Source organism: Scleropages formosus, chromosome 5 (assembly GCF_900964775.1).
Source record: "Scleropages formosus chromosome 5, fSclFor1.1, whole genome shotgun sequence".
Classification (NCBI taxonomy): domain Eukaryota; kingdom Metazoa; phylum Chordata; class Actinopteri; order Osteoglossiformes; family Osteoglossidae; genus Scleropages; species Scleropages formosus.
In genome coordinates this window covers 35,576,941-35,600,845 of record NC_041810.1, presented here as the reverse complement: position 1 = coordinate 35,600,845, position 23,905 = coordinate 35,576,941, and the positions used below count along the sequence as shown (strand labels likewise).

General features: G+C 44.4%; 1 protein-coding gene and 1 non-coding gene across 4 annotated transcripts; both read left to right on the top strand.

The window, feature by feature from the left end:
* Window positions 1–3,533: 3,533 nt before the first annotated feature.
* On the top strand, window positions 3,534–3,670 carry LOC114910614 (U6atac minor spliceosomal RNA). Its single transcript, XR_003797730.1, has one exon. It is a non-coding gene; the product is annotated as a U6atac minor spliceosomal RNA (small nuclear RNA).
* Window positions 3,671–6,719: 3,049 nt separating this feature from the next.
* fastkd5 (FAST kinase domains 5) lies at window positions 6,720–13,408 on the top strand. Of its 3 annotated transcripts, none has more exons than XR_001965234.2 (2): window positions 6,720–6,890; window positions 7,350–7,650. XR_001965234.2 is itself a non-coding variant. In XM_018734334.1 (2 exons), exon 2 carries the CDS (start codon window positions 10,822–10,824, stop codon window positions 13,267–13,269), a length of 2,448 nt encoding a protein of 815 aa, XP_018589850.1. In that variant the 5' UTR covers window positions 6,720–6,890; window positions 10,810–10,821; the 3' UTR covers window positions 13,270–13,408. The 3 variants fall into 3 exon arrangements, 2 of the variants coding, with proteins under 2 accessions (XP_018589850.1, XP_018589851.1); XM_018734334.1 differs by lacking the exon at window positions 7,350–7,650 and adding an exon at window positions 10,810–13,408; XM_018734335.1 differs by lacking the exons at window positions 6,720–6,890; window positions 7,350–7,650 and adding exons at window positions 9,643–9,959; window positions 10,810–13,408.
* The last annotated feature ends 10,497 nt before the right edge of the window (window positions 13,409–23,905 follow it).

The following is a 23,905-nucleotide window of genomic DNA, read 5'->3' as shown; positions in this document are numbered from 1 at the left end:
TATCATGAAGGGACTGTCCCCCAAGGTAAACCAAGCAGCCTCTGGTAGGATATGGTTGATTGTGAGTTTGACAAAGAGAGAATTGTGGAATGCACGCATTAACCTTGTCCGAAAGGGGTTGGAAATGGGAGCCTATGGCGTGTTTTTTGAAAATTCGAGCTGAACTGAAGTTTAGGATTAAGCGGGATGTGATCGCCTGGGGCTACCACGAGGCAAAGGACAGATGGAAAGGCCTCGTGGAAAAATGTGCTTGAAGCTCTGAGGATGGACGTCTGCTTTATGGAACTGCATTCTTTTAAAACATGTTGTACTTTCTTGTATCCTACCCCCATGTATATTTTTTTCTTTTATATTTGTTTAATATGTGTGGCTTTTACCTGTGTAGTATTTTATTCAGAGATTTTGGTAAGTCTTGTTTTATAAGGTTTGTTCTGTGCACTTCTAAATTTTTTATATTCATGACTAATTTATTATGTGTATGTCTGCTTTGTATTTGTCTGATTTTAGGTTTTAGGAGGTTTGGTAAAGTTTTATACTGTAACTTATAAGTATTTTATGTGTTTTGGAAGATGCATGTATGTGATACAATGACTCAGGTTAAGCTGCTATTGGGGGACAGTCATTTCATGGGTGTGTTGATGTGAGGAAGACGTAGGTCAGTTATACATTTTGAAGCCAGGAAGGGGGATTGTTATGGGAAAGAGACTTTGTTATTGTCTTGTCCAGACCTGGGCATTTTACGGCCCCCGGGCCACATCCGGCCCTTTGGCTGTCCCTGTCCGGCCCGTGAGAGATCAATCGGAAATTAGAAATAAAATCTAAATAAGTGTACGCCATGCACAGAATACAACCGCATTGATTTTATTTTGAAAGTGACGGCTATTTTTTTTTTCAATTTACGTATGTGTGTGCGTGCCATAACGAGAAGGATCGAGGACATCGGTCGCGGGAAATCTGGAGCTTCAGCTGCAAAACAAAGCGGACAATTTTGACTTTTTCTCCTTGGCTTTGATGAGAGCTGCGATGTCCGCAACACAGCCCGGTTACTCGTCTTTGTACGTGGGATAACGAAGGAAAGTTTAAGGTCACGGAGGAGCTGGCAGCAATACGGTCAATGAAAGGGACGACGACAGGCGGGGAGTGATTTGTTCATGGAGGTAAAATGCATAGTTGGACAAGCTGGGACTGAAATGGGACAAACTGGCAGGTGTTAGGATGGTTGTCCAAATCTCATGGGGAAATTGTCGGACTTTTGAAGCGGATGCAGGATAAAGTGACTGAAATTAACCCAGAAACTGGGATTTTTACATTGTATTATATCAGGAGGTAAGTCAGTGTAAAAATTAACCATGTTATTGATGTTGTAACTAAAATAGTTAAATTCATCAGGGCATGAGCACTGAATCAGAAATAGTTTGTTGCACTTTTCTTTATCCCCCTGCAGTGTGGATAATACACCCAGCAATGTTCAGCTCAAGGGGGTGCGGTGGCGCAGTGGGTTGGACCACAGTCCTGCTCTCCAGTGGGTCTGGGGTTCGAGTCCTGCTTGGGGTGCCTTGCGGCGAACTGGCGTCCCGTCCTGGGTTTGTCCCCTTCTCCCTCTGGCCTAATGCCCTGTGTTGCCGGGTAGGCTCCGGTTCCCCGTGACCCCGTATGGGACAAGCGGTTCTGAAAATGTGTGTGTGTGTGTGTTCAGCTCAAACTCATTGACCTGCAGTCTGATACACTACTGGCAGAGCACTTTTAGTCAGTATCACTGCTGGATTTTTACTCTTCTCTCAAAGAGGAGAACTTTCCACACATGAGGAGGCATGCTCAGAAGATGTTCACAAATGTAGGTAGATCCATTCTCAGTGATGAAGTTCAACAAATCCTAGATACAGATCCTCTCTCCCTCATGATCACCTGTCAGCTGTCCTTCGCATATCCACCTCAGACATTCAACCAGACTTCAGTGCACTTCTTCAAACCCAAGACAGACTGGATCTCTCTCACTGAACATGAAAAAAGAACCAAAAACATCAAAAGCACTTATTGCTTTTTATATAAAGTGAATTAATTGCTGGTCTTTAACATACTGCAAAGCATACACATTTTCAGTATTGTTTTTGTGAAGGTTAAAAGTATGTTATGTTAAAAATAAAATGAAATAGTGCTGTAATGATTGGTTTTTCTTCTACTTTTTACTGCTATATTTGACCTACTCCACATTTTCATACCCTTATCGTAACATGTATTCTTACATGTAGCAGCTAATCAGAACCATACAACTTGCTGCTTTTTATGAAGCGATAAAATTAGTATTGATCAGAATTAAGTTCAGCCTATTGGTTTGGCCCTCCACAACAGTCCCAGTTTCTCATGTGGCCCCTTGGGAAAATTAATTGCCCATCCCTGGTCTTGACAATGCATTTCATGTAATGGCTTTTTGGTAAGCTTTGTTGACCAACTGTAGGAAATGTGGTTTTGGATTTGTTTGATCGTAAATTTGTTGGTTTGTTTTTAATTGTGTATTGTATTAATAACTTTATTAAATAAAGTTTAATGAAAATAAACTGTCATTGGTTAATTCTTAATTGAAGCGGGAATTGTTATAGGCTGCACTATGTATAACGGGGGCTTTTCCACACGGGAAACAAAAAAAAGGTTTTACGGTGAGAAGTGAGATTATGACACGAGCTGCTGTTCTTAATAAACTCTTTTATTTGTGCACTCCAAGTGTTCCAATGCTTTGTTTCAGTAAAACCTCCAAAGAACGGTGCACTTTCATTTCGGACACCACACCAGTCAACAAGAAAGATGATATTGCAAAGCATTAAACTTAACCAGTTACTATAAATTAGATATTTCCTCATTTTTATATTATTGTAACAACCCGAGGGGGGTGCGGTGGCGCAGTGGGTTGGACCGCAGTCCTCCTCTTCAGTGGGTCTGGGGTTCGAGTCCCGCTTGGGGTGCCTTGCGACGGACTGGCGTCCCGTCCTGGGTGTGTCCCCTCCCCCTCCGGCCTTACGCCCTGTGTTACCGGGTAGGCTCCGGTTCCCCGTGACCCCGTATGGGACAAGCGGTTCTGAAAATGTGTGTGTGTGTGTGTGTAACAACCCGCGTTACTGCGTGTTTGGGCGCGAAGATTTGCTTCTTGTACATAGTTGTATTATGGTAAATTGTAAATAGAGTGTACAACCACTGGGTGAAATGATGGGATGACCATGTTTACCAGTATGTTGGAGAAGAGCCTGGGTGTGCTAAGCATACTGGGAAGGCTGGTTGTATGAAAGCACGCACGCACACACATTTTCAGAACCGCTTGTCCCATACGGGGTCGTGGGGAACCAGAGCCAACCCGGTAACACAGGGCATAGGGCCAGGGGACACACCCAGGACGGGATGCCAGTCCGTCGCAAGGCACCCCAAGCAGGACTCGAACCCCAGACCCACCAGAGAGCAGGACTGTGGTCCAACCCACTGCACCACCGCACCCCCTGTTGTATGACAGCATTAAAGCATTAAACTTAACCAGTTTGTATGAAAGGAGGTTGTATGAAAGGAGGGAAGATTAGCACTCTCCTTGACAAGGATGGAAGAGGTCCTAGTGGCCTTCAGCACACATATGGTTAAGGCATGAGGCACAGGTCCTGGAGGAAATGGGGTCCTTGGACCAGGAGCATTATTTCCCTGTGTGCTGATGTTCAAATAAATCATTTGACATGAATGCTGCCTCTGTGTCCTTCTTTGCCCCATCCAAACCCATAGCGTTGCGTGCCACGTTACATTATATTATATTACAGGATAGCCATACACACACACACAGTCACTCACCCATTCACGCACTACAAGCGATTTAGATCCACCAGTTCACCTAAACTGCATGTCTTTGGACTGTGGGAGGAAACCCACGCAGACACAGAGAGTCCATGCAAATTCCAAGCTGCCTGAAATGCATTTTAAGCCATATTCTCTTGCACCTCCAAGGTGCAGTGGGGCAGCGCAAAATATTATATTATGTAGTATTATATTGTCTTTAACCATCTAGTACGTAGTTGGCCTATAGGGCGGTCAATGAAGTGCTACAACATGGGACAGTCTTTGCTGATGAGCATTTGGCATGTCCCTGTCTTATGTAATACTGTATGCTCATGATTTGTCTCTCTTCTGTCCTCATAAACATGCCATGTCCTCATTCTAAGTGCCATGTTTTGGGAAGCGTTAGCTTTATTTCAGTAACTAAATCATCTTATGTAAGCATTTAATCTGACCAATGGAAGTTGTTAGTAGATGACAGTCACTCTAATCGTTTTTAAGGAGTGTTTTGTTTTTGCTCAGGAAACCCTGCCTCCCCAGCGCTGGTTTGAGTGCTGAACTGCTGTCCAGCGGTCTGCTGAATGAAACTCTACTACTTTTTTTGCTGAGTGGTGTTCAGTGTTAACAGAATTCCCTGACACTTGGTATGTCTACTTTTTTGAGTGTCATATCAGTAATGGTCTTTTCGGGGTGCCATTGTTTAATGGTTTTTTTTTAATTCCTTTTCGTAAGTTCAGTTTTCTATTATTTGCTTCATATATATTATTGCTACTATTACCATCATAATTACAGCCCACATTGTCACTGAATCATGTTACGTGCACCACTTAATTGCTGGCGTCTTGTGTTGCGTGTCCAATAATAACATCAACAAGCACATGATCAATAAACTCATGTGATGTGAATGCAATCAGTGGGAAAGTGTTTGTGTTTTGGGCACAATTAAAGTTGAGTCTGTTGGACAGTCCTGCCCCCTTTTTTATTCTGAAGGAGTACATTCAGAGGGGGTTTCAGCACCTGAGCTCAGTCACTTGTGATGTTGTCGGCTGGTGGCGCAGAAACGGTTCACTTTTAAAGCTTTACTATTCCACAGTGCACTCTTTCATTTAACGCTGTCCCCAACTCCTTGCTGATGGAAGCCTTGTCCCTGATTTTCAGTCCAGATTCAGATTTATACTGAGAGAAAAGCAGGTGTGAAGGCCACAGCACAGGAATGCAACATGGAATCTTAAAGGTATCTCTTACTCTTTTTTCCTTGCGCATCCCAACTGTGGCCCCTGTGGCAGTCGGTCAAAACCTAGACGCACAAACAAGGAAAGCAAATGATGAATATATGCAAAAATATACTCTGACCACCTTGTCTCTTTTTAATTCTAAACAATTCTAATTCAGATAGGATTTTGGCACCCAAGCTCAGACCCTACATTTACATTTATTCATTTAGCAGATGTGTTTTTTCCAAGCAACATACATCTCAGAGAGCAACACAGAAAGCGTATCACATCAACAGAAGGAGAGATTTGGATACAGAAATGTGATTCTTAAGTACAGCCAATTTGTCATTCATGCCAAGATATGAAGCAGTATACATCACATGAGTAGCTGCATATAGGCCTTTTAATGATTAAACAAAATTTTCTTAAAAATTATTGAACATGTGTTTATTGAGCTTTATTGAGTTTATTCAGCACTTATGAGATCAGGTCCAAAAGAGATGTGTTTTCAGACATTTCTTATATGTTAAGAGAGATTCAGCAGTTTTGAGTGAGAGGGGAAGGTCATTGCACCACACTGGAGTCAGAACTGCCAGAACCGTGCTTTAGGACTTCTTGTGCGTGGGACCACCAAGCAGACAGTTGTGGAGGAATGTAGCAGTCTGGTTGGGGTGAGGCGAGTGGTCAGGTCTTGTAGGTATTGGGGAGCAGATCTATTGATGGTTTTGTAGGTCATAACCAGGATCTTAAATTTGATCCGGGCAGCTATAGGAAGCCAGTTCAGAGAAATGAGGACGAGCGATATGTGGGAACGCTTCAGCAAGTTAAATATGACTCGTGCAGCATCGTTCTGTTTCAGTTGGAGAGGTTTGACGGCAGAAGCTGGGAGACACCTGTGGATGTTCTGGAGGATGTGTCTGTGGCTTTGTTATGTTTAGACAATGACAGGCATGAGTCAATAATTACTCTTAGGCTCTTAGCCAGCAAAGTAGGCAAGATGAGGGATCTATCAAGTTTGACAGAGAGTTCTCAACAGGATGACGGACCAGCAGGGAGGTGAAGGATCTCCATCTTGCAGAGGTTTAATTGTAGGAGGTGGTCAGATATCCAGGTGGTGATGCAAGAGGAAATATCTGTGGCTCTAGGGGGGAAAGAGCTTTGAAGATTCGTTATGCAAACATTGCTAATATGAGGACCTAGTGTATGATACAAGGAAGGATGACAGCGTGGATAAAAAGAATGCACTGTAAAAGGAAAAAAGCAGGACACTGGTGCACTGGGTAGTGATGCAACCTCGTGGCAGGGTTGTTCCAGTGTAGGATTTGCATGGGTTTCCTCCAGGTGCTCTGGTTTCCTCTCACCATTCATAGGCATATCTTACCTGTTGCATGTGGGAGGGGCTACCCTGCGATGGACTGGCATCCCACCTATGGTGTACTCTCATTAACCAGGAGCCCTGCGCTTCCGGGATAGGCTCTGGGCCGAGACCCAGAAAAAAAAAAATGAAAAAAAATACAGCGGCAGTGAACCACTGACCCTGTGCAGCAGCAGCACATTAAGATGTAGCCCGACACATTTTTTTTTTCAAGATTAACTCAGGGCTGTGCCTGCGCCTTTAAGAGTGCTACGGCTCATTTCCTGTACTCGAGCCGGAAGGGCTGACGCAAAACGCGTCGTGCGCATGCGCTGTTGGGCCCCGCGCGGAGGAAAGTGCAACGATGGCGACGAGGAGAGCAAGTGGCGCGGAGGCGTTCGAACGCAACGTTACTGCTCGTGTGCCTTGTATAAATGCTGTGCGTAGAAAGTGGTGATCCTCGGCGGAGCTTCCGTCCGTCCGTCTGCCTGCCTGCTTGCCACTAGTAGCGGTGGTCCTAGGTGGGTATTTGTGTTCTAAACAAAACAGAGCTCAGTGCTAACAGACTCAGAGCTGAGCGCATGATGAGACGAAGAACTTAGGTTTCCCGCTCGGTTATATTGCCGACTGTTCCGTTCCTCTCCGTTCTTTTAGCTAACAGTTTCACTGCTCTACTTGGTCTTGGGGACACTTGGCTGTCTTCTTCAGCGCGCGCGCTCCGCTCGGTGTCGTCAGACTCAGTGGTGTCTGAACTGAAGTGAAGCCGGGCTCCACGTGGACACGTCACGTGTAGTCGCGTGACACTGACAGTTGTGGCCTCGAGGCCTTACAAGTACCTTTGCAGAGATCCAAAGGAGGAAAGTAATATTGACAGTCATTTCTGCTTTAAATTGTTGTGTATTAATTGTCTGCATTTCCCTCCAAGTCACAAGTGTACATGTCTTCTAGCTGTGTCCTTCCCTTTCTTTCTTTGGCTGAAGCACTCGCAGGGATTCCTTTGTTCGAGGCTCTACGCTACAGCACGCAGCGATCCAGTGGCGCCCTAGGCAGGTCACCTTGGCACGACAGCAACGGGGACCGTAGCTTTGGTACAGCAGTGTGTGGCGCTCCTGTCAGCGTGGTGACGCATGGCGCACGCACCTGGCACACCGAAAGTGACCTTAAAGAGAGACTCTCGGCCTGCACAACTTTTGCTAGCATTGCTATATTTGTGCCCTGTTTTCTCTATGAAGTTGCCTACAGCGAAGGCTGTAAAGCACATGAGAGTGCACACACACACACACACACACACACACACACACAGTCTGAAACTGCTTGTCCCATGTGGGGTTGTGGCGGACCGGAGCCTAACCCGGAAATGCAGGGCGCAGGGCTGGAGGGGGAGGGGACACCCAGGACAGGACGCCAGTCTGTCGCAAGGCACCCCAAGTAGAACTCGAACCCCAGGCCCGCCAGAGAGCAGGACCCAGCCAAACCCACTGTACCCCTACATGAGTGCAGTGTAAGTTATACCGTAATGCCCTGTTGCGTGTACTGAACGTGGCCCTCTTCACTGCTCTGCTAACCACACTAATTACCCTTCATATCATATGATGCATGAATATACAGAACACACTTAAGTGTTAAAACATAAATAGTAAGATATACACACACACATTTCGGAACCGCTTGTCCCATACGGGGTCACGGGGAACCGGAGCCAACCCAGCAACACAGGGCATAAGGCCAGAGGGGGAGGGGGGACACCCAGGACGGGACGCCAGTCCGTCGCAAGGCACCCCAAGCAGGACTCGAACCCCAGACCCACCGGAGAGCAGGACTGCGGTCCAACCCATCGTGCCCCCCATATACATTCATATATTAATTATGCAGTTTCTCTGCATTTTTACCCCCTTCCCCCCCACCCACCAACTCTAGCAACAATACAGCGGTGCTCTAATTCCTTTGTTCTTACACAAATTTTAATGCTGTTTGCTGCTGCTGCTGTATGTTTGTGTACATGTTTGAGTGTTATCTATTATACTGGTTTTTATTCATGTAATGACCATTGGGGGAAGGGGGCTGTGTTGCTGCTGTTGACCCCTGTATTGTTCAAGAATAAGTGTGCTCTCAGAGTCCTTTCTCCTGAGCCTCTCACTGGTATCGCTGCTGCCAACAGCATAGCCAAGGTGGGACGTTATACAGTGTTTTTATGTCGAAGCAATTAACGCACATTGATTTTTTTACTCGTCGTACACCTGTAAGCAATGCATGTTCACGAGGTGCACCCCCTGCACAGCAGCCAGTAGTACCAGCTGCTCTCCCATACTCGGTGGTACACGTGAGCATCGATGAACATGAACTTGTTAGTGTAATTGTCATGTGAGTGTTGGCTTGGCGGACGTTCAGCCAACGTGGTGCCATCATCGTTGGCTGTGCCTTGAAAGGCAGTATTGCGAGCGTGGGTACACAGTACCCTTCAGGTATTTCCTTGCGTCTCCTTTAGCCACTTGGTGCAGTTTTAGTTTGGCCTCAGCTTTTCCCAGACCATGTACTAGGGAAGCTTTGGTGCAGATAAAGGAACATTGCATTAATATTTGGAGTACAGATAAGCGAAAATCTGGGTGGTTAACGCACTAGTTTCTTCTTCTTTGAGCTTTGCAAATGTATATTTTAAACTGTAAAGCCAAAAGAAAGCCTTTTCTATCAGTTTAAAACTTGAGTCAATCAAAAACTGTGCAGTAGAAGGTATTGGCAAACTATTTCCCTACCCTCCCTTAACAGGAAAACCATGCAAATTTGCAGAGTCAGAGTTGATGCAGTGGCATGATTTTCCAGCTCCTAGTGAGTAAATGAAGGCCTTTCTGTATTTTTATTCTTTTATTGATTGAATAGATGAACTGAAAGTGCCCAGGTGCTATGAGCACAGCATACACTTATGTAATGAATCAAATAAGAGCTTGGGGAGATTAAATTTTTTTTTTGCTAAGTTTTAAATGTAAAACATGAATGACTTTTAATTGTTTAAACTTAATAAAAGACCAGACCCTGCCTCACACCATAGATTTTCCAGAAATGCACTGGAGCACATCACACAAGCAGGTGATGAAAATTAAATGAATACAACAAATTTTTAGGTCATTGTAGCTTTAACAGGACATTTGGTTCATATGGTGGAAAGAAACAAACTGTACTTTAGAATCACGTGTCTGCATGTAAGTGTCTCTTTCTTCTAAAGTCATGAACACATTGTATTTTCTTTGAGTTGTACATCACTCTGGAGAAAAACGTCTGCTAATTGAATACACGTAAATGTAAGAGGACCCAGTGTGCTTTTAAATGTTGTTTAAAATGGTTGTCGGTTTCCATTTATCTGGTTCAGTTGACAACAGAGCACTTGAACTGCCCAAATGGGAGAATACTGTACATATTCAGTCATATTTTGCAAGCATGTTGTTTCTATGATGCAGAACTGTAATGGAAGGAAAACCTAACACACACACACACTGACTGAAATCGCTTGTTCCAAGAGGGGTTGCGATGAACCGGAGCCCAACACGGGGCATAAGGCTGGAAGGGGACACACCCAGTTGAGCTCATTTACACTTACGGTGGGGAACCCTGCTTATCAGATGCTTTACAGTATGCTGCTTTTTGCTCCGTCTTAATTACTGACCTTTATTGGAAGTTTAATGACTGTAATGCATTACATGGTTAAAATAATCTTGATGAGAATTTGTGGTGGTTCTGCATGCATGTCACATGGGTGTGCAGGGCTAATTTTAGCTGGCAGTTTTATTCTTGAAATGTAAGAAAAGATGATTTTCTTTAACACGGATTTAAAGTCCCCTTTATTTAAGGGCAAAGTATTTTGATTAATTGAAATATTACTCATTTAGGAGTGTTAAAAGCATTTAGAAAAACTTTTTCTTTCAGGACATAATTTCTCAATTAAAATTATTCTGAGTTGTCAACTAATGGATCGTTTTCCACAGAACTAAACAGATATCAGTTCTCCTCTACATAGACTTCATGTATGATTCTTCAACAACATTTCCTCAGGTTTTGTGCCTCTCTAGAAGGAAAACACTGATCAGTATCACTGATTGATTGCAACAGTAAAAATTAGAAGTTGTATAAATTGTAAGAGTTTCATGGAATCATTCTTTTAGCTGTCACGTAGTTGTATGGGCTGTGCCCATCTTAATACTTTGCATAATTTATGGAACTGGCATTTTCTGAATAAGCTTATTAAGCTGTTTGCACATACTTAATGTTATTGTCAGTAATACAGTCAACTCTGGCTGCTTTAAAACTGTTAATTTTAACAAAATGTTCCATTAAATAACTGCAGATGTTTGGTCTGAACTGTAAACAATATCTGTATATTATCACTTTGCTGTTTTACCTTGATCCTTTTTCTGACAAGATTTTTTTTTTTTCTCCCCTCTCTCCTGTTAGTATTTGGAAGTAATGACTTCTGGAGGACTGAATTGCCTTGTGTCTGGATCCTGTTTCCTTACCTCTGCCTGTAGGAAAAGGCTCTGGAGGGCCCAGTTCCTGCATAGAAATGACGGAGTGCAGAAACGGGACGCGGAGGATCACAATGGCAGGCGGCATTCAGACCACAGGTGTCCTAGTTCACAGGAACACCCCGTACAGTACAATCCTTCAGCATATCCATGCCCATGGTCACAGTCTGACTTGCCTCTATTGGCAGGCTGTGAGACAGATGAAGATCTAACACCATCCACTCTCACAACCCACTTTCGTCAGAAAAGTAACCCATATACTGTCAGTTCCTCACGCCATCTCTCAAGCTCCAAGAATATCTTATTGGACCTGGCCTTCAACCAAAGTGATCCGGGAAAGAAAACTGCAGGTCCCACTAACAAAAATGAGGAACTGACTCCTGATATCAGCATTGAACCCCGTGCTTTCCAGAAATGCCGTCAGGAATATCGTACCATGAGCTATGACCGGTCCCTGAAACCACCACCTATCACAATAGATGAAGCTTTCTTACTGCTCCAGAAGGTGAAAGTATTAAAGAGCAGTCTTAACCCTGCAGACATTGTTCACATCTTGAGTAAGTTGGGCCACCTTAGACCTGACCAGCAGCCTTTGGTGCAGGTTGACACACGGTTCATCATGCTGCTACGGTACAGTGTAGAGAATTTGCATAATTTTACACATACACAGCTTTTAGAGATTCTGCGGGCTTTTGTGCTGCTGGGCATGCCCAATACACACAGCATACTGGGGTTGTATGAGGGAGAGCTGAGCTGTCGTACAGAGGAGATGGATCTGAAGCAGTTATTGCTCATTGCAGACTTATGGAGGTGTTTAGGTAGACAGGTGCCACATTACCTGGAACAGCTTTATAAGCGTGTTTATTGCAATTTGGAAGAACTTGGAGTTCCAGAGCTAGTGCAGTTGCTCTATGTAGTAGGGGAGAGCCGGCAATGCCCATTGACTTTATTCCCAAGTCTGGAGCAAGTCCTACTCCGACATTTGAACCAGCTTTTGCCAGAGGAGATGGGTGCTGTCAGTCTAGGTCTCTTCAAATCTCAAAGCAGCCTGTCGGAGAGAAGTGCCCGCATGCTGGCTGATCGCGCTTATGAGATGGTGGATAAGTTGAGCAATTTTGCCTTGGTCAATGTTCTTAAACTCTTGCGGTTCAACCACATAGACCACCGCGGACTTCTTTCAGCCTTGAGGAAAGAGATTCCATGCCGTGCTCCCCAGATGGGAGTCCAAGGTCTTATGCATGTGGCCTTGGCCTGTTCTTCCTTACACTACAAAGATGACCATATACTGTCTGCTGTGGCTGAATGCCTGCCACCTCTTTTACCTCACTGCCGAAGCAAGGATGCTGGAAAGCTGCTTTGGTCTTTTGGTATGCTTGGGTTTAACCCCAGTAAAGTTCCCAAGCTGTACCCCTGCCTCACCCATGCCTTGCGTCTCCGGGAAGCTGAGTTCCAGCGTTTTCCTGAGCATCTGCTGACAGGATTACTGGGCTTGGCCTTTGTAGGCCTGTACCCTTGTGATCTACTAAACCTAGCCCTTAGCCCAGACTTTGTGACTGTAGCCACAAGGTTGCAGCACTTGGATCTGAAGAAGGACTTGTTTACCCTGGATGCATCAGTGGGCTTGGAAATTCCCAACTGGACAGGCCCGCGGATTAGTCCAAGCCTGGGAGACGAGGTGCGCCAGCAGCTTTGGAGGTTTGCACAGAGGGATGCCTGTGTGAAGATGGAAGTTCTGGAGGCTGAGGGGTTGCTACAGGAGCTGCTTGGTGGAGAATCCTTTGTGCATAAGCACATGATATTGCCACATACACGTTCAGTCGACCTGGAGGTGTGGCTGGACCATACAGGGGTCCCTGTGCCTCTTGTTTCTGAATCCAAAGACAGTGCCGCTAACCAAGGCAAAACTTCATCATCTCACCCCTGTACATTGAAGGGAAATCATGTTGGGGTTGTCATTACAGAGGATTTGCTAGCTCAGTTGACCAACATTAAAGGATGTTCAAGTCAGCTATCACATGGAAACCTTGACTCTAAGAATTGCACGGTGCAACTTAAGGAAGAGGATGATGATAGGATATTTAGAGGTGGAGTGACACTGACCAGTGGTCTTGTGAATGCCCTGACAAGACCCATCTTGCAGTCACTCTCAAGCCAAGAGTCCACCTGTGGATTGACCCAACGCCTAGCTCTTCAGGTGCCAACTAGAAACCATTTCTGTTATCAGTCTCAACAGCTGCTAGGGTTACAAGTGTTGAAAAGGAGACAGCTGGCGATAGCTGGCTACAGGGTTGTAGATCTGCCACCATGGGAGTGGTTCCCTATGTTGCATCGCTCACGGGCTGAGAAGCTGGCCTACCTGCGCTCTAAAGTCTTTGGGAGTCGAGGCTGAGTAGTCAACCTGCTGTCAGTTTGATGTCAAGCCATGCAGTAGAGCTGCTTGAATTAACTGAATGTGTATGGAAACAGATCTGTATGTAACTTCTGGCCTCAATTTTGTTCAACATTATATTGTTGAAAGCAGGTTACCATAATCAGTATTGAACATGTGAATTTTTTTTTTGGGTTAAGATATTGAAAAATTCTAGTTTATTTGGAAATGATTCCAGTGCTGTGATTCAACTACACTAGTACAACCCCTGCCAAAATTATGGAATCACCACACTTTGAGGATGTTCACACAGCTTTTTTACGTTGTAGCAAATAAACAAATCACAGAGAGAACACAAAATTTTTGTTTAATAGCTGAATATTCTGGGTTCATTAAACATACCTCAAACAAATTAAATTAAGTTAATGCAATTTTTTTTCAAATGAAGTAGAAGAAAAAATTATGGAATCACTCAATGTTAAGGAAAAAATTATGGAATCACTTGGTGTTTGCATTTTTAAAACAAACACAGACACAAGTCAAAAAATGCAAATTAGTCTGCAGTTAAAAGAGAGAGCTTACTCAGCTTAACGAGCTGTTGGACTTGACTGATTGAAAGGAAACATGGCCCCAACAAGAGAGTTGTCAATAGAAACAATGGAAAGGATAATAAAACTTCTCCAAGAAGGAAATCCAACACGGAGTGTGGCAAAAGAAGTTGGTTGTTCCCAGTCAGCTCTCTAAAATTTGGTGCAAGTATAAACAAAATGGGAAGGTAATAAAAGGAAAACGGGGGTAGACCAAGGAAGACATCAAAGCGTCAGGATAGAAAACTGAAAGCAATATGCCGTGAAAATAGAAAATGCACAACAAAACAAATGAAAAACAAATGGGCGGAAACTGGAGTCAATGTTTGTGAAGGAACTGTAAGAAATCGGCTGAAAGAAATGGGATTCATATATAGAAAAGCCAAACGAAAACCAGCACTGACACCTAAACAGAAGAAAACAAGGTTACAGTGGGCTAAAGAGAAGCAATCATGGAGTGTGGATGACTGGATGTAAGTGATATTCAGTGATGAATCACAAATCTGCATTGGCCAAGGCGATCATGCTGGAACTTTTGTCTGGTGCCGTTCTAATGAAACATATAAAGATGACTGCCTCAAGAAAACAATCAAATTTCCCCAGTCATTTATGATACGGGGTTGCATGTCAGATAAATGACCAGGTGAGATGGCAATCATGACCTCAGCAGTCAATGCCCAGGTGTACATTCTTCAGGAAAGGCATATCAACTCAATGACATGGCCAGCAAACAGTCCAGCTCTCAGTCCGATTGAAAATTTATGGTGGGAATTGAAAAAACTGGTCCATGACAAGGCTCCATCCTACAAAGCTGATCTGTTAACGGCTATTCGAGAAAGTTGGAACCAGATTGATGAAGAATATTGTTTTTCCTTAATGAAGTCAATACCTCAAAGAATCCAGGTCATCATAAAAGCCCGTGGAGGAACGACAAAGTATTGACTATTTTTTTTGTTGATGATTCCATAATTTTTTCCTCTACCTGATTTTGGAAAAAAAATGCCATTAATTAAAGTAATTTAATTTAATTTGTTTGAGGTATGTTCAACAAAGCCAGAGTGTCCAGCTATTAAACAAAAAATGTGTGTTGTATCTGTGATTTGTTTATTTGCTATGAAGTAAAAAAGTTGGGTAAACATGCTCAAAGTGTGGTGATTCCATAATTTTTGCCAGGGGTTGTACCACACTCAGTGGCTTTTCCTGAACATCTAACTTTTTCTTGCCTTTTCATGGTTGTATGTACAAGTTGACAATTTCACTTATACAGATTCAAACTGAGTGTACTTTTCAGCCATTACAATAAATCATGCCTGTTGCGTGTGTTAAATTGTAACATCTTTCTTCTTGCTAAAGCATCTGAAAGTCTTGCTTTGTGAAGAAAAACTTTTATAACAATTATAATTAAAAGCAATAGTAACATTTACTTGGAAGCAATTTGACTAAATGGAAGAATTCATGACTCGTTTGTTTTCATAATTCAAGTTTTATCGTTAGCCATGTATTACTAAACTTTACATTATAACTTTTTGCTACATATTTAGCTAGCATCTTTTCTTCTAGGTGAGCTACAACCCTTTATATAGGTTCAGACCCTCAACCAAATCCATAGCTCAGGAGCTTCGAGGCAACAGCGGTATTACAATCCGGGTCAGCTACAGTCATGAAGAGTGCCGAATACCACACTTTTCAGGTGGAGATGGAATTTCTCGATTAAAGGTGCAGATCTTAAAAGTCTTGGGTAATATGAAGATGACTTCATGAAAAACCACAAAGAATGCTGCCCAAGTAATAATTTGCACAGCCCAATAATCACGCACAATGTCTACAACTGCTTGTCCTGAATGGGGTCGCAGTGAGTTACGGCCTAGCCTGGCAATTCAGGGCTGGGGGGGTAAGGGGACACACCCCAGATGGGATGCCAGTCTGCCACAAGGCACCCCAAGCAGGACTTGAACCCCAGCCCACTAATAAAATCTCCTATTCTGTTAAGGAACCTTCCCTCTTCGGGTTGGGAAAGCTTGGAAAGTTTAATCCGTGTCTTCTTCAAAAGATGACAGCAGACAAAGTTGGGATAGAATCAAAGACAGGAACCTTCAAAGGTGATCTCGTATCTCTTCATTGCAGATCTTGTGAATTCTTCCTCATCTTCACGTCTGGTGTTTGTAAGGGATGGGTAAATAAGTCAACAGCCGGCACTAACAGATTATGGACATATCTTTATTTTCAGTACTTTAGGGATAGCTGGTTGTGTATTTGTCAGAATGGGGGGTGTGGTGGCACAGTGGGTTGGACCGGGTCCTGTTCTCCGGTGGGTCTGGGGTTCAAGTCCTGCTTGGGGTGCCTTGCGGTGGACTGGTGTCCTGTCCTGGGTGTGTCCCCTCCCTGTGTTGCTGGGTAGGCTCTGGTTCCCTGCATGGAACAAGTGGTTCAGATGGTTTTTTTTTTTTATTTTGTGTGTGTGTGTGTGTGTGTGTGTGTGTGTGTGTGTGTGTGTGTGTGTGTATCAGAGCTACTTCCTTTGGATCTAAAGGTTGCAGGTTTAATCCCCACCTGCAGCTGTAGTACCCTAAAATTACCCAGCTGTATAAACAAGTAAATAATTGTAGCTTTAACATTCTTAGTTGCTTTGAGAAAAGCATCAGGTAAATGTAATTTTAAATTACTTCTAATTTTAATATGGCTTGAAGATTGTAAATGTCTTACAGCATATTTTTATTATAGCTTTGTCTGAGATTTTTAAAGATCCTACTCAGTGAACAAATTAAGGTACACTTCTATTATTAAGCTTTTACTGACTGCATAGATAGCGAAGTTGAAAGTGGCCAGAATCTGACAAACATTGCACGCTTTTGGGATGGTCAACAGTACATGCAAAATATGAGACTACAGAGATCTCTCAAATTTTTAAGACAGATGTAATTTGAATGTTACTTCAAGTCAATAAAAGTCCTGTGATGGACTTGTACCATGTTTTCAGTACTGTTTCCAGCACAGGCCCTAGACCAATGCAACCCTGCACTGGACAAGTAGTTGATTAACAAAGCAATAAAAAAGTAAAAGTCTTACAATTTATAATATAGTCACAGTCTTATGTAAGGTTTTTACAGGTCCTAACCTGTGAATAAATTGAAGGATGTCTGTCACTAAGCTCTTATTGTGACATAGTGGTACAAGTGACTTTGGTTTCGTGAACAAATCAAGTTACCAACAAACTTTCAGTCCCAGTTGTCTCTGTAAGCTGAGAACCCCATATTTTTACTTTGTAACAGAATTCATGTGTGAAAGAATAATTGTAAATGACTGTACCACAGGTCTCACGTTATAGTAGAGCAGTATTTGCCCACTTCTCCATGTAGAAATGATTTAGCTCTGCGACATTTGTGGATTTATGAGTATGAACAGCTCTTTTCAGGTCTTGCCATAGCATCTCAGTTGAGTTTCAGCCAAGGCTTTGGCTATTCCAGTTTGTAACTTTGTATCTTTCAGCAATTCCGGTGCTGATTTGGTTGTACATTAGAGATCAATGTTTGCTGCATGATCCAGCTGTGCTACAGCTTCAGCCCTTGGATAGACAGCCTGACACTTCCCTTTTGTGTTTTCTGATGCAGAGCATCATGTTCAATGATGGCAAGTCACCAAAGCACAGAAGCAGCAAAGCACTGCCAGTCCATGATAATAGCATCACCATGCCTGATACTGCACGTTCCTACTTGGAATGTCATGTTTGATTTTCACTAGATGTAACAGGGCCCAGGGGGTGCGGTGGCGCAGTGGGTTGGACCACGGTCCTGCTGTCCGGTGGGTCTGGGGTTCGAGTCCCGCTTGGGGTACCTTGCGACGGACTGGCGTCCCGTCCTGGGTGTGTCCCCTCCCCCTCCGGCCTTACGCCCTGTGTTGCCGGGTAGGCTCCGGTTCCCCGTGACCCCATATGGGACAAGCGGCTCTGAAGATGTGTGTGTGTGTGTGTGTGTGTGTGTGTGTGTGTGTGTGTGTAACAGGGCCCATGTCCCCCAAAATATTCTCCGATTCATCAGTCCACAGAACCTTATTCCAGGAATCTTGAGAGTCATCAAACTGTTTTTTGGCAACCTTTCCTGTTCTTTCTAGTGATCAGTGGTTTTGCGTGTGATGAGTCGAAGTGTAGCAACATCTCCCACATTGCAAAGTGTCTGTCTTATTAAGAGTCAGTGACACTAACTTTATTTTAAAAAATAAAAGCCCTGCAGCGTGAAAATAACACGTGACAAAATATAACAAGTTACAAAATTCTACGTGGTGTACTTCACACGGGAAAAGTTTCCGCTAAATGAATACACGTAAATGTAAAATATAGCATCCATGCATGTTGACTGTTTATGTATTGTTATCGTTCATGCAACAGAGTGTGCTGGAGATTTGTCACTTAACACAAGGCTGTCCAAACTGAACGCCGTCAAGTCAATGCCCACTTCTCCGGGCAATGTTAGTCCCATGAGTTCCCTTGAAAAACATCTTTGTAGAGTGATACACAAACTCAACACACACCAAGTTGGACTTGAACCCAGGTGCTGTAGGGCACCACCATTACCTGCTATGCCTCCATGTCAGGCATTACTTTAAATTATTTTATCATTTATTTGTACATTTTAACATTAAATTCTAGTTACTGCTATAGATGCAGTTGCTGTACCTTGGGAGGAACTACATTTTCCCACCTTATGAATGCACATTCACTTAGCCTGTACACCAAAGAAGAGGAAGATGAACAATGCTGTTATTTTTTGCCATCAGACTCTCTTTATGTACTACTAGAAGTAACAAAGAGATTGGATCAAACTGAAAAAGTTACAAAAACAGGGAATCAGAAAGGGTCAAATACTTTTTTTATGGTACTGTATGGCTAATAGGACAGTGAGATACATGTTGGGAAAAAACAAAAATCATTGCATGTCACAGTCAGCCCAAAGATGAAGAGGTAGATCTTCAAGACAGAGTGAGAAGTGAGGAAACTCAGCAGTGACTTGATGTTATGTGGAAGCTCCTTCAATCCTTTCTAGTGTGTCCGGAGGAAGTACACAGTGAAGGGGGTGAAAGCGAAAGGTGCTTTCGACTAGAGACAAGGAAGAGAATCATATAGGGACCTGACTGCAAGTGTGAACGCATGGAGCTGATCCTCAACGAGAGAGCGACAAGGAAAGAACCAGAGCTCATGAACAGCATGTTTATCGAAAGGAATGCTTCACACTAGACAAGCAGCTGCATTCTGAATCAACTGGAGAGCCTGGATAGCAAATGCAGTGGAAATGCCTTCCAATGCACACAAAACCTAGTAGCACTGGCAGTGAGGAAGGGCAGCAGAAACAGGGATTGGGGGGAGGGGTTCAGTTCAGTTTGCTACCACTGATCACAGCTTGTCTGTAGTATCACTGTAGTGTGTAGTATCACTGCACTCTTCATTGGAGCTCCTCAGAAATCTCTCATCACACCTTTGATACTAGCTTTATGTAAAGAGTAAAAACTGCAACATAAAATTCATAACGGAGTACTCTCTCTATATACATACATATACATATATATATAGTACCCTATATTAGTATTATTTTAAATTGTCATTGCATTGTTGCGAATAGCAGGCAGCCAAAACTGTTTTTTACATGGCAGTACAGGTGAAAAGTACACCTGAACTGATGAACATCTGACTCATCGATTGGGATACATTACCTGACTCCAACTGCACTCTTTCCAAGATGTCAAGTTCACACACTTCCGCCATCAGTTACCTTGATTGTTCAAACCATTTGTTAGATAAAGACATGTGTTTGTTCAAATCAAACTCTCTACTTCATGGCTCATATGAAGATGAGACCACATTTTTGGAGCCAGTCAAGCAGAAATCCAGGTAACCCCCAAGAGGTCAAATCTTTTCTCACAACTATAAATTAAATGTTTCTTACAAACTGCCTCCCCATTTGCCTTTCTTTGGCCACATGACCTGAGGTTGGCGACTTGGACACCAGTGGAACTTGTGTTAATATTGTGTTGATTTCAGTATCTTAACACATAAAATACCCATAAAAATGATCCTCTTGGATTTTTCGCATTTCATTTTATGCACCCAGTTTTTCTTTTTTTTTAAATCAGTGTGTGAAAAGCATAGGCAAGTCCATTATGATTCCACTCACAGTCTGATTAACGGTCACTCCATACCGGGCACAGCCCCTCTCCTGCTTCACAGGTACGCTACATTACTGATGATGTGACATTCAACCATCACGCAGTGGTGGAAAGATGCCTTCAGCTCCATCATCATGAAAACATGAAAGAAAAAGGGTGAGCTATAAACTACCAAATAGAAGACTAACAAGTAGTCACTAAGTCAGCCAGTAAGGCAGTAAGCCAAGAGAATGGTGATTGTGGAACCTCAACTGATATAGCTGGAGAAAATTTATGCGTGGAAACACTAATCACAGTTGTGTGTGTGTGTGGCAGGTACTGAGTAAAAACACACACACACACACACACACATTTTCGGAACCACTCGTCCCATACGGGGTCACAGGGAACCGGAGCCTAACCCGGCAACACAGGGCGTAAGGCTGGAGGGGGAGGGGACACACCCAGGACAGGACGCCAGTCCGCCACAAGGCACCCCTAGCGGGACTCAACCCCAGACCCACCCGAGAGCAGGACTGTGGTCCAACCCACTGCGCCACCGCACCCCCTACTGAGTAAACAGATACACATAAACTTCCTCAATCAGCTGTGAGTAATGCATGTCCATGACAGACTAACATGACACAAGGGCTGACAAAATCCTGTTTGCTGTCTGGTATATTTGTGCATTGTGCATTATATTTTGCGCTGGAGGTCCGTCGCTGCTGTTTTTGGTGTTTTAGGTAAGTGTAGTTGTTTTGCTACTGCTTTTTCCCGACGCACATTCGTGTTGTGTAGCTGTGCGGATAGACACAATCGGTTGTGTGTCTGTGTAGTGTTGCATGTCACTGTAATTAGTTTGTTTGTTAAATAGTATTTAGTGGTTTGTTGGGCGCACGTTCTCTGGATCACTTCTGTGTCCCGCAGCAGGGAGTGGACGTGGCTCGGTGGTTCGATTAATTGCGTCTGTTTGGTTGTTTTGCTCGCCATTGCTGTAGTAGTTTCAGTTTCGATTAGGAACCTCCAAATAGCAGCTGATGATCCGTAGCGGCAGCCTCTTGGTGCAAACACTCGGGGTGCAAAGACAAGGGAGTCTAACTGCGGGAGTCATTCCACCGAGGAAGGCCACCGGTACAGTTGTCCGCAAGGGATCATGCGTCCAACATGTCGACCATCAAAATCTTCTACGGTAAGCGAGCCATGCGACTTCGCCAGCACCAGAGACCTGGGCACTCTCGCTGCTACAGCAACCTGGTCTACCCTTACCTGTCAAACGTTCCATCTTGCTTTACTTTGTCCATGGGACTCTGGAACTGCCAGTCTGCTTTGAGAAGAGCTGACTTCATACCAGCCTACGCCTCCCATCTCTCACTGGAATCTCCTGGCCCTAACTGAAACCTGGATCACCCCAGACCACTCTGCCACACCTGCAGCACTCTCTACTAACTACTCCTTCTCTCACACCCCTCGTCCCTCCAGCAGAGATGAGGCACAGGCCTGCTCATCTCTCCCCGGTGGGAATACTCTATTCTTCCTCTTCACTTGCATGATCTGTCCTCCTTTGAATGGCATGCTGTCTCTATCACTGCCCCAATCACTCTTGTTGTGGTTGTCCTTTATCGTTCTCCTGGCCCTCTTGGCCGCTTCTTGGATGACCTTGACATCTTGTTGAGCTCTCTGCCAGGGGACAACACTCCACTGATTCTCCTGGGTGACTTCAACCTGCATGTCGATGACATTCATGCAAGCGGCCTTCTGTTGCTCATACAGTCCTTTGATCTCTCTTCGTCCCAGCCCCCTGCTACTCACAAAGCGGGCAACTGTCTTGACCTTGTATTTTCCTGCAACTGTGGCTGTCCCGTTCTCTCTGTCACTCCGCTGCATATCTCTGACCACTGACCTCTTCATCATTTCCTTTCAACCCTCCCTCACCACTAACTCCTTGTCTCTTTCTGCACCCGTTGTCACCTTTCGCCGCAACTTAAAATCTCTCTTACCTTCCTGCTTTGGCTCTGCTACTCTGGCCTCTCCCCCTTCTGCTGCGCAATTCTCAGCTCTATCTACAGATGATATCACAAACATTTTCCTCTCTGCCCTATCCTCCTCCCTTGATTCTCTCTGTCCCCCGTCTTCTAGCCCATCACACCCCATTTGCTACCCCGTGGCTGTCTGATACACTACGTGCTAACAGGACCAAACTGCAGGCTGCAGAGCGAAGGTGGCGTAAATCCAAAACTCCATCGGACTTGGATGCTTACCAGCCACTCTTAGCTGCTTTTCAGTCTGCTGTCTCTTCAGCTAAAACCTCCTTCTTCCACAACAAAATACAGTCTGCATCTAAAAAAACCACACACTCTTTGCAACCTCCTCCTCCCACATCTCTCCCTGCTGACGACTTTGCTTTGTTTGTTTCAGAGACAAAGTCAAAGCAATCACTGATAAATTCTCATCATCAACCTGCCCGGTTCGCGCTGGACCCCCCTGCAAAGCTATCCTCTCCAACTTCAAGCCACTCTCCGAATCTGTAGTCGCTGATCTCCTGATATTGCGCAGAGCCACCACCTGCTTGCTTGATCCAATCCCATCATCACTCCTTCAGAAGATTTCCCCGCAACTCACCTCCTTCATCTCTTCTATCATCAACTCCTCACTCTCCTCTGGCTGTTTCCCAGCTGCCTTCAAAACTGCTCTAATTTCACCTGTTAAAAAAAATCCTCCCTGGATCCCAATCTGGTTGAAAATTACAGACCAGTCTCTCTCCTCTCCTTCCTGTCTAAAACCCTAGAGCGGGCAGCCTGTGATCAACCGTCTGATTTCCTCACCCGTCTCGTTGATGGTTATCGGTCTGGTTTCAAAGTTAGTCACTCCACTGAGACGGCCCTTCTGGCAGTGTCTGATGCTCTCCAAGCCGCTAGAACCGCCTGCCTCTCCTCGGTCTTCATTCTCCTTGGTCTGTCTGCAGCATTTGACACAGTCAACCACGAGATTCTACTCTCCTCTCAACCAGCTTGGGATCAAAGGTGTGGCACTAAGGTGGTTTGAGTCCTACTTATCTGACAGATCATGTCAAGTGGTTTTGGCAGAGCTCTCATTCTTCTCCTCTGCCTCTCAATCGGTGTCCCGCAGGGCTCGGTATTGGGTCCTCTCCTTTTCTCGATCTACTGCTATGCTGATGATACTCAGCTCTTCCTCTCCTTTCCACCTGGTGCATCAGACATCTCCGCACGCATTTCTGCCTGTCTGTCGGACATCTCTTCATGGATGTATGATCACCACCTCCAACTCAACCTCTCCAAAACAGAGATTCTTTACCTCCCAGCTGGCCCATCCTCCTGTCAGAATCTATTGATCAAACTGGACAACGCACTCACCTTGCCTCTCTCCTTCGCTAAGAGTTTGAGAGTAACGATGATGCGAGTCTCTCAGCACATTAAAGCTACAACCTGGTCCTGCATATACACCCTGTATAACATTCGTAGGATCCATCCCTACCTCACAACTGACTCTGCCGAACTACTTGTCCATGCTATGGTGACTTCCCGTCTGGACTACTGCAACTCTCTCCTGTGTGGCCTTCCTGCTAATGCCATCAAACCTATGCAGCTTCTACAAAATGCTGCTGCACGCGTTGTGTTCGATTTGCCAAAGTGTTCCCACGTATCTCCTCTTCTTATTTCTCTGCACTAGCTTCCTATAGCTGCCTGAATCAAATTCAAGACCCTGGTTATTGTCCACAAATGCATCAATAAAACTGCTCCCAGCTATTTACAGGACTTGATCATCCGGTACACCCCAGCCAGGCCCCTTCGCTCATCTATTTCTGCTCAGTTGGTCGCATGCACAAAAGGTAAAGCACGGAGGTTCTCGGTTCTGGTTCTGTTGTGGTGGAACGACCTTCCCCTCTCACTCAGAACTGCGGAAACTGTCTACAATCAAGA

Excerpts from the sequence above, each read along its gene's own strand:
- fastkd5 (XM_018734334.1), top strand. The coding sequence starts at position 10,822 with ATGACTTCTGGAGGACTGAATTGCCTTGTGTCTGGATCCTGTTTCCTT.